The 10,447-nt window shown below is 62.2% G+C and overlaps 2 protein-coding genes across 2 annotated transcripts in view; one reads left to right on the top strand and one right to left on the bottom strand.

Annotated features, from left to right (window-relative positions):
• Positions 1 to 3,871: 3,871 nt before the first annotated feature.
• EMIHUDRAFT_97014 (hypothetical protein) lies at positions 3,872 to 6,485 on the bottom strand (the record flags this gene model as incomplete). Its single annotated transcript, XM_005759557.1, has 3 exons — positions 3,872 to 4,132; positions 4,868 to 4,876; positions 6,015 to 6,485. The coding sequence occupies 3 exons, from the start codon at positions 6,483 to 6,485 to the stop codon at positions 3,872 to 3,874; spliced, it is 741 nt and encodes a 246-aa protein (XP_005759614.1).
• Positions 6,486 to 9,031: 2,546 nt separating this feature from the next.
• EMIHUDRAFT_198514 (hypothetical protein) overlaps positions 9,032 to 10,447 on the top strand; it is a gene marked incomplete at both ends in the record, with an annotated part of 11,587 nt that continues 10,171 nt past the window's right edge. The window contains 2 exons of the mRNA XM_005759556.1: positions 9,032 to 9,095; positions 9,211 to 10,351. Of these exons, the coding sequence (XP_005759613.1) occupies positions 9,032 to 9,095; positions 9,211 to 10,351 (1,205 nt within the window). The remainder of the gene's footprint in view (positions 9,096 to 9,210; positions 10,352 to 10,447) is intronic.

The following is a 10,447-nucleotide window of genomic DNA, read 5'->3' as shown; positions in this document are numbered from 1 at the left end:
GAGAAAGAAGAGAAGTGGGAGAGGAAAGTAATAAGAAAGAAGGGGGAGAGATAGCAAGAGAAAATGGAAAGGGAAGGAAAGAAATAGAAGCTAGAAAATCAGAAAAAAAGAGAGACAAGAAAAGGAAGAAAAGGAGAAAAAAAGAGAGAAAAGAAAAGAAAAGAGAGCAAAGAACAAAGAAAGAGAAAGAAAGAAAAGAGAGAAAGAAAAGGAAAGAAGAGAAGGAAAAGGGCAAAAGAGGAGAAGAAAAAGAAAAAGAAAAAAAAAAGAAAACAGCGACCATTACAACCACCAAGTCAGTAAACAACCACAGAGAAAGCCCCCCCCCTCCCCCCCCCCGCCGCCGCCGCCCTCCCCCCGCTAGCCCCCCTGCCAGCTCTCGCCCGGGATGTCTCTGACGCGGAGCCGGCCGTCGGCGGCAGGTCGAGCTGCGGATCGGCAAGGCAATCGTCAGGTGGTCGCCCGAGCGGCCTCTTGTCCTCGTGAGCGGCGAGGTCGGCGCGGCGGCAACGGATCCCAGCCGCTGGCGCTTGCGCGACTTTGGCGTCGGGTTTGATCCCGGGACCGATTGTCAGACGCGCGACATCTTCGCCAGCTTGCCGCACCTCATCTCCTGATTTGTGTGGGGTCGGCGCTCTTATAACAAAGCGTATCCAGGGGGGTCGCTCCCACTTCCCGCGCGTGGCACGCACGGTGCTTCTTTTTTATTCGCTGTGACCTGTGTGTGATCATGTGTACAAATCAACAGAGTGATAATAAAGTGATATTCAGCTTGCGTTTCCGGTATCATCTGTCCTGGGGGGGCGTCCACCCATGCCGCGTTGGTGTCCAGTCCGAGCCTGACTGTTCTTCACCTTCCTACCTAACCTCACCAAAGGTGTTTTTTAAGCGTCGATTAATGGTTAATTTTATGAAGAGACTACCGTCACCCATCGCCCGCCTCCGAAAGAAAGCGCAGCTGTCTCAAGCACAATCTCACGGTGAGTGAGTTATCCTTGATATGAAACCACGACGACACACACCAGTCGACTCGCATCGGTTGCCTCCATGAACGGCGGAGCTATTCTCGCGTCCACACACACACGCACAATCTCACGTTGTGTGTATCGCGCGCCTTGCGGGGGGGGCGCGGAAAGAGGAACCTCTCTTAGCGTCATCGCCATGGTGCTGCAAGCAGCGCCGGGCGACGGCGACTTACCGCTCCCGGCCCCCCTCGGCACACCTCCGCTCTGCTTAATGTTTGACGACTCGAACCCGTGAAGCTTCCCCGTGCGCGGGTTACCCCGCACACGGGTCAGCCTGCCAGCCACGTATCCACGCAAGCGTGGTCCGCGTGCATGGCATACACGTTCACAGGGTGATTCAGATTCCGTCGGCGCCTGTTTGTACAGATCTATAAACCGTCTGGTGTTCCTTTGATGATAGCGATTCGCCAATTCGCGCAACAAGGGCAGGGATTTTCTGCGAAATCATAGCCTCATTTTTTTGCAGGTCGATAACGATATGGCAGTCTCCTCGGCTATTGGGCTCTCGATACACCGCCAGCAGGCTTCCGGGCTTGATTCGGGTTGTTTGGTAGAGGTGAGGTGGGTGGGGTGAGCACCTCTGCCATTTATTTCACACGAAGAAAAAATCTACAGAAGGTAACCTCGAAAGGTAATCTCGAAATTCCATTTTTCAAAAAAAGTAACCTGGCAACCTGGTAACCTCGGCAAAATTTTCTTCCGCCAATTTTTTTTCTCAGCCTCTGAAATTTTTTTTGGGGTGGCCGAATTTTTGCAGGTTACCTTGGTTACCAGGTTACTTTTTCATTTTTATATCTTTCATATGCCCGTAGCGTCGCTGTATTGCAAGACGCACACCACCTCTCTCCCATCCCCTTCGGTCACAGTTTTTCGTGACCTTCACGGCCAACGAGTTCGGGTGGCGAGATCAACACACCGCATGTGGCGGGCGACACTTCGGAGAGCGGCCGGTCGAGGCGACGAGGCACTACAATCACCGATGGCGCCTCTTCAACAAGACGTACGTACCTGACCGGTGACACCCCTCTCGGTTTCATCGAGCGCAAGTGGTATCGTCACGAGGATCAGGTGATGACCACCCCCACACCGTCGCTCTCCGAATCGAACGCGCTGACACCACTCTCGCCAACTAATCACCACATCGCTGTAGGCGCGCGGGTCGCTCCACGTGCATCCTTAGGAAAAAGAAAACTTTGGCCGCGTCGTTCGCCGACGCCCACACCGCTAGTCCTAGATAATACGAGTGACAGCAATACGAGTGACGACCCAGAGCAGCTTGTCGCGTTGGTGCGAATACTTGATGAGGCGCAAGTGGCCGATACAAAGGTCCGGCTACGGGTTAGCGTCTTCACCCTCGTCGACCACTCGACCACTGGATATAAAGACACGGAATACGCCGCGGCGCCCGCGTACTTCCTCATCATCCTCTCTTGCCGGCCGACGGATCGACTCGGCATCAGATGTGCTTGCCTGCTTGGCACCGTGAGAATGTTGTTGGCTTGTTTTCAAGCTTGTTTGATCAGCGCGGAGATTATTAACGTGCAGGCGGCGGACTGGGACAAATGCAGCTCGTACACCTTGTCAGTAACATCAACTCGTGCTGTGCTCAACCTTTGCTACAGCCTGTTCCTCGCCTCTTCTTCGGATGCTGATCCAGTATGTGCATGCATGCTAGCACGCCCCCAGGCCGCTCCCGTTGATGTCTCCATCCACGCCGCCCCAGCTCTCGTCCAGTGCCAATTCCTGAAAGGGAACAGCCAGGACGAGCCCGCCACCGGCGGGCGGGCGGGGGGGCGGGGCGAGGGCGGGGCGGGCTGGCAATGCGAGCGCCTGTACAGGCGGTGCTGCTCAGCTCCGCCACGCTTGTCATCTCGAGCTCTGTGATGCGCCAGAGGTCCATTGCCTCCTCGCCCACGTAGGCTCGCTCGAGATGGCTCACAAGCCTTGACCAAGAGGCCTCGAAGGTGGCTATCAAGCCTCGGCTTACCAGTGACACGCCTGTGGCGCACCTTTGGCGTACCGCTGGTGACCACAGTGGTCGCCTCTTCCGCAGGACGGCTCTCTGGCGGTCGCTGCTCTTCTGCAGGACGGCTCTCTGGCTATCGCTGCTCTCCCGCAGGACGGCTCTCTGGCTATCGCTGCTCTTCGCATTCCGCAGGACGGCTCTCTGGCGGTCGTGCTCTTCTGAGGTCGCCAACTGTGGTTGTCAGCAGCCTGCCTTTGGTTTGCCTCGGCATGCCTCTGGTTTGCCTCTGGGGACTGGGTCGCCCATCCTTCATGGTGGTCAGACGTTGGGAACACGGGCCGCCTCCTCCGCGGTGACATCGCCCTTGTCCACGAGCCATGCGGACAGCTCCACCTCGGCCCAATGCTTTGGCGGCGGCGGCTTGGGGAGCTGTCTCTCTGCGCGCCACGTTGCATGCTGTCGTGCACGTGGCGTGCCCAATAGAGGTCTGCCCATGTGGGTCGGCCTCTTCCTTGCCGCACCAGTACGCTCCTGCGCTACCTGCATTGCAATTGACATTGCGGCGGCATGCGGCGGCATTGACCATTGTGGCGGAACGCTGACTGGGTGCGGCGGCACGTCGGCTCGAGAAGGCCCGTCGCCGACGATATGATGCGCCTGCAGCAGGAGCAGGGCGAAGTTGTCGTCACGCGAGATTGCGCACGAAACTCGGACGATGGGGTTCGAGCAAGCAGGTAGCAGCCCAACGCTGCGAGCCGGTAGAGCCGTAGTGTGGTGTGTGGATCGCGTATTTTGGGTATTGCTTGCTGTCCCCCCTCTCCTCACGTTGTACGTGAAGGACAACCTTCATAGCACGCTATGTCCAAAAACACCCCCCTCTCTACAGGGCAGCGGCGCCGAGCACAACCCCGTTCTGCCTCACGAGGCGCAGCGCCCCGTCCGGGGGCGCGGGGGCGGCCAGCCTCCCCCCGCCGCCGCCTCGCCCGCCCTCCGCGCTCGCCGTGCGGTAGAGGACCTCCTCGTCCTCGGCGGCCTCGACGGCGGCCTCGACGGGCGAGGCGGTGGTGGCGGAGGGCGGCCGCCGCAGCTCCGCGCTCGCCGTGCGGTAGACGAGGTCGTCGCTGGACTCGCCGCTGCTCTGCTACGCACAGCAGGAGGTGTGAAGAGACGCCGTCCACAGCGGAGCTCGGCTCTGGACTCGCCGCTGCGCTGCGGCGGCGCGACCTGCCGCTCCGGCGCCGAGCAAGGCCCTCTCCTTTCTCGAGTGATCTCGGGCGATCTCGCGCGATCTCGGGCGATCTCGGGCGATCTCGGGTGATCTCGGGCGGTCTCGAGTGATCTCAGGCGATCTCGGGTGATCTCGGGCGATCTCGGGTGATCTCGCCTGCTCGGGCGGCGGAGTCAGCCCTGCTGCCGGCTGGCTGGTCAGCCCTGCTGCCGGCTGGCTGGTCAGCCCTGCTGCCGGCTGGCTGGTCAGCCCTGCTGCCGGCTGGCTGGTCAGCCCTGCTGCCGGCTGGCTGGTCAGCCCTGCTGCCGGCTGGCTAGTCAGCCATGGGTGGTGTAGGCACTGCGCGAGGGTGGCGCGGCCGTCGGCGTCCTGCGTTGGGAGCGGGCGGGAGTCGGGGCGGGAGGTATAGCCGAGATATAGCCGAGATATAGCCGAGATGTAGCCGAGATATAGCCGGAGTTGGGGCGGGAGGTATAGCCGAGATATAGCCGAGATGTAGCCGAGATATGGCGCATCTACGGGTGGCGTTCGATGGCGAGCAAGCCGTCGCAATACTGGCGCGCGCGGGGCGAGAAGGGGCAGGGCCGGTTGTACATGCCGTAGAGGGCGTCGCAGGCGCTCGCGCCGCCAGCGACGCCCTGCACGAACCGGCTCCACCTGCAGGTAGGAGGGAGGAGCACGTGCTGCCACTGCAGGAGAAGGCATGTGTTCTGGTGGCCACCGTGGCCAGCCGCCACATCCCTGCAGTCCCTGATCTCGGGGTGACCTCGTGTGACCTCGTGTGATCTCGTGTGATCTCGTGTGACCTCGTGTGACCTCGGGTGACCTCGTGTGATCTCGTGTGACCTCGTGTGACCTCGTGTGACCTCGTGTGACCTCGTGTGACCTCGTGCGATCTCGTGTGACCTCGTGTGACCTCGTGTGACCTCGTGTGACCTCGTGTGACCTCGTGTGACCTCGTGTGACCTCGTGTGACCTCGTGCGATCTCGTGTGACCTCGTGTGACCTCGGGTGACCTCGTGTGATCTCGTGTGACCTCGTGTGATATCGTGTGACCTCGTGTGACCTCGTGCGATCTCGTGTGACCTCGTGTGACCTCGTGTGATCTCGTGTGACCTCGTGTGACCTCGGGTGACCTCGTGTGACCTCGGGTGACCTCGTGTGATCTCGTGTGACCTCGTGTGATATCGTGTGACCTCGTGTGACCTCGGGGTGACCTCGGGTGACCTCGTGTGACCTCGTGTGACCTCGTGTGATCTCGTGTGACCTCGTGTGATATCGTGTGACCTCGTGTGACCTCGGGGTGACCTCGGGTGACCTCGTGTGACCTCGTGTGACCTCGTGTGATCTCGTGTGACCTCGTGTGACCTCGTGTGACCTCGTGTGACCTCGGGGTGACCTCGGGTGACCTCGTGTGACCTCGTGTGATCTCGTGTGATCTCGTGTGTAGGGGCGCACCTCCAGTTCCCTGCGTACCGCCCTGCGGTGCTCGCCGCCTGGAAGGGCGAGAAGCCGAGATGTAGCCGAGATGTAGCCGAGATGGAGCCGAGATGGAGCCGAGATGGAGCCGAGATGTAGCCGAGATGCAGCCGAGATGTAGCCGAGATGTAGCCGCCTCGAAGGGCGGGAAGCCGGACAGCAGTGTGAAGACGAGCACACCGTACGCCCAGCAGTCGACCGGAGGTGCGAGGTAGCCGGACGACGCGGACCAGAGCTCGGGCGCCATGTACGTGGGAGTGCCGACGCCGTCGTACCGCAGCGCGGGCGCGACGCCGCCGTCCGGGGTGAGCGGCACCTCGCACGCAAACCCAAAGTCGATCAGCTTGATTGAGCGGTGGTCCTCGCCCACGATCATGACATTCTCGAGCTTGACGTCTCGGTGCACCACGCCGCGCGAGAGGCAGTGCCGGAGCGCCTCGGCGATGCTCTCCGCAAAGGAGCGCGCCACACGCTCCTGCATGGGCCCTCCGTCGGTCACCCGCTCGAAGAGCTCGCCGCCGCTGCAAATCTCGAGGAAGAGGAAGGCCGTGCCTCCGGGCACCTCCTCGAAAGCAATCAGCCCTATGACGGACGGGTGTCCCGCCACTTGCTCTAGCATCCGCGCCTCCGCGCGCAGCTCCGCCGCGCTGCCGCGCTTCGCTGCCACACCGAGCGTTTGCGACGCCGACCTGTCGAGAGCGAAGAACACCGTGCCGAAGCCTCCGGTCCCGAGCGTGCGGTCGAGCCTCACCTCAAAGCGTTCCCCGATCAGCTCGGCCGAGCACATCATTTGCGTACCTCGACGGCAGTCCAAGCATGCATCGGCAGATTCAGTGCCTGAGTCAGGCAGACAGCACAGACAAGGAGCGGAGAGAGAGAGGAGAGAGAGAGAGAGAGAGGAGAGAGGAGAGGGTGAGGGAGTGTGCACACGTGAGGAGCAGGTAGGGTGTCTGTGGTGGGCTGTAGTCATACGACGTGGTTAAAACCACGCGCCCCTCAGGAGCTAAGGTAGAGTGGAGCGCCCTAGACGCCTCGGTGCCTCCCACCGGGTGAGACCATCCGGATCTACCGGGCGCGCCTCCGGCGGCCCGTCCCCGCGATGGCCCATGGTCCTCCGTCGCCTGGTTGACCCCCTGCCTCCCGGTTGAACCCCCAGTCCTCGTACTCGACCATTAAATAAACTCAAAGGTCCACCACTGCCTCCAGCCTCCACCTCCACCGTCGAGCCGCGATCGCTGCCGCCCGCGACGCCGCCCGCCGCGTCAGATGCCCGCGACGCGCGCGTCGACTCGAGTCGGAGAGCCGCGCCGCACCAGCAGCAGCATCTGCACCAGCAGCAGCACCAGCAGCACCAGCACAGCAGCAGCAGAGAGAGGCGCCAATTTTGAGATTGCCCGAGACAGCCCGGAGATGGCCCCGCGTTGTAGCCCCGGTGCCGGCGCCTCACATCTCGGCCTCGAGGGGCCGGTTCCGCCGCGCAGTCGAGCAGCAGGAGCTCGGGCACAACTTTGTCGACAAAGAGGATGAGCAAAATTTCGCCGAAGAAGCGGCACCGGCTGCACGCCGGGATGAACCCGGACCGGTCCCATTGTTCACAACCGCCGCGGCGAGCCGCCGCGGGCCCTCAGAAGGGCTAGGAGCCGCGGCACTAGACCGCGCCGCCAGCGGGGCGAGAGCACCAGCCGACAACCTGCCGACATGGCAGTTGCGATGGCGCCTTCACACACACACACACACACATAGGAGAGCGGTGCGACAGAGGAAGCAAAACGTCTTGCGCGCGCGTGATCCGTGAACCAGGGCTCCAGGCCCCAAATGACGTCTGAGTGTTAGAGTTGTTTGGTATTGCTAAAAATCTCTCTCAGAGGAAGAAGCGACAAGAGAGAGAACGACGAGACCGCGAGGTGGCATGAAGCTTGAAGGTTGCGGCGAGAATCGGCGAGGGACTGCGAAGAGAGATAGAAACAGGCAGACGCCGCGGTGAAACCTTCACACTCCTCTCCTTAAAATCCCTGTGTCCTGTGTGCCGTCCTCCCATCCCTCCCTTGGCTTGTCGTTTTTTCTTTCTTTCTTTACAGGTCAGCGATGCTTTGTTTTTCTCTTTTTGTTTTCTGTGAAGGAAGAAATAATTTTGAGAGGAAGAACTGGAAGTGTTGAAACAAAAAAAGAATCTGACTTCGGAATCCCAGCTGGTTTTCCCTCGGAAGTGTTACACCAAAAAAAGAATCAGACTGCGGATAAACCAGCTGAAGTCCAGGCGCATCGAAAGAGGAAGAACTTGGAAACCAAGCACGGGACCGATCACGGCGCGTCGGGCCCGGCGCGTCGCGGCTTGTGCGCACGTCTCGTCGGCCTCTCCGTGCACCGTCTGGTGGCGCAAGACAAGGCCGAGTCGCTCCTCGGCTCGCGCACGCGGCATGCATCCGCCGCTGATGCTCATCCTCTCGCTCCCTGCGGTCGCCGCTTCGCCACAGATCCTCGGTACGAGCGCCACCTCCGAGGGCACCCCCACCCCAGTGCACCCAAGCCGCCGCGGGCCCTCAGAAGGGCTAGGAGCCGCGGCACTAGACCGCGCCGCCAGCGGGGCGAGAGCACCAGCCGACAACCTGCCGACATGGCAGTTGCGATGGCGCCTTCACACACACACACACACAGAGGAGAGCGGTGCGACAGAGGAAGCAAAACGTCTTGCGCGCGCGTGATCCGTGAACCAGGGCTCCAGGCCCCAAATGACGTCTGAGTGTTAGAGTTGTTTGGTATTGCTAAAAATCTCTCTCAGAGGAAGAAGCGACAAGAGAGAGAACGACGAGACCGCGAGGTGGCATGAAGCTTGAAGGTTGCGGCGAGAATCGGCGAGGGACTGCGAAGAGAGATAGAAACAGGCAGACGCGCCGCGGTGAAACCTTCACACTCCTCTCCTCAAAATCCCTGTGTCCTGTGTGCCGTCCTCCCATCCCTCCCTTGGCTTGTCGTTTTTTCTTTCTTTCTTTACAGGTCAGCGATGCTTTGTTTTTCTCTTTTTGTTTTCTGTGAAGGAAGAAATAATTTTGAGAGGAAGAACTGGAAGTGTTGAAACAAAAAAAGAATCTGACTTCGGAATCCCAGCTGGTTTTCCCTCGGAAGTGTTACACCAAAAAAAGAATCAGACTGCGGATAAACCAGCTGAAGTCCAGGCGCATCGAAAGAGGAAGAACTTGGAAACCAAGCACGGGACCGATCACGGCGCGTCGGGCCCGGCGCGTCGCGGCTTGTGCGCACGTCTCGTCGGCCTCTCCGTGCACCGTCTGGTGGCGCAAGACAAGGCCGAGTCGCTCCTCGGCTCGCGCACGCGGCATGCATCCGCCGCTGATGCTCATCCTCTCGCTCCCTGCGGTCGCCGCTTCGCCACAGATCCTCGGTACGAGCGCCACCTCCGAGGGCACCCCCACCCCAGCGCACCCAAGCGAGCGAGCCAGGCAAAGGCAAAGAGCGCATCGCCGCACGCCCTCTTAGCGCGCACGCCCGCGGCGCAGGTGTCTCGCCGTCCGAGGTTGGCTTGCACGGCGGCACCACCCTCATCGTTCGCGTTCGAGGCCTGCAGAAGCCAGGCGGCGACGCCGCCTCGGCGGCCCGCGGCTTGGCTGAGATCCGGGTCGGCGGCGTGCCGTGCGTCCACGACCCCTCCCACTCCAACCCCGCGGGCACGAGCGTCGCCTGCGTCGCGCCTCCAATGGCCGACCCAGGCTCGCACGCAGTCACGCTTCACCAGACGACAGAGGAGAACAAGCCGACCACGACGGGATGTCCGGGCTGCCGCCTCTCGTACTCGCCCCTGCTGACCGTCAACGCCTCCTTCGAGCTCACGTCCCGAGGGCCGCTCGCGTCCTCCGCTCCGGCCACGGCCGAGGCGGTTGCGGGAGACTCCCTCTTTGTGACGCTCTCGGGCGTAGACGGCGACCTGGCACGCTCCCAAGTCACGGTCGTCTTTGCCGCTGTCGGCCCGGACGGACAGCCCGTCAGCGGCGGCGCCGCGCCGGTCCGACCAAACGACTACCACACCGTCCTCCGCCGCGCGGAAAGCTCCGCCGGAGAGTGGCACTTGCGCGTCCGCGTGCCTCGCTCCCTCGTGGCGGGATGGCACAAGATGGAGGTGCGCGTCGAGCGTCGGGGGCCGTCGGAGGCGGCGGCGCACGGGCGGGTGCGCTGGGGAGGGGGCGCGACCGCCGCGCTGCTCCGCGTCCACCCCGTCGTCGACCGCGTCTCCGCGTCTCGCTCCGGCCTCAACGGCGGGGCCCTCCTCACCGTCTCTGGATCGGGCTTCTCCGCCGTCGCGTCGGAGAACGAGCTGAGCGTGGGAGGCGCGCACGCGGCAGCGGCGTGCGAGGTCGTCGAGGCGGACTCGCACCGGCTAGTCTGCCGGCTGGCCGAGGCGGCGACGCCATCGCAGGTTGGGAATCCGGAGGAGGAGACAGTGTTTGCCTCGCCTGCGACTTGGGCGGTGGCGCCGCTTGAAGCGTCGCTGCTGCTGCCCTGCCTGCCGCGCTCGGTCACGATCGACGCACTGCAGGCCTGCGCGGGTGGGGACGGCGTGGAGGAGGCGACGCGGCTGCCGCTGCGTCACGAGCTGGACTTCCCCAGCGACAAGCCCCTCGCCCTTGACGACGGCGCCTTCCGGTGCTCAGCTCTCCCCCGCCGCCGCCCTCCGCCCTCCGCCGCCCTCCCGCCGCCCTCTGCAGCCCTCCCGCCGCCCTCCCGCCGCCCTCCCGCCGC

Source organism: Emiliania huxleyi, assembly GCF_000372725.1.
Source record: "Emiliania huxleyi CCMP1516 unplaced genomic scaffold EMIHUscaffold_8, whole genome shotgun sequence".
NCBI lineage: Eukaryota > Haptophyta > Isochrysidales > Noelaerhabdaceae > Emiliania > Emiliania huxleyi.
The sequence above is the reverse complement of the archived record's forward strand: the minus strand, read 5'-3'. Positions and strand labels throughout refer to the sequence as shown.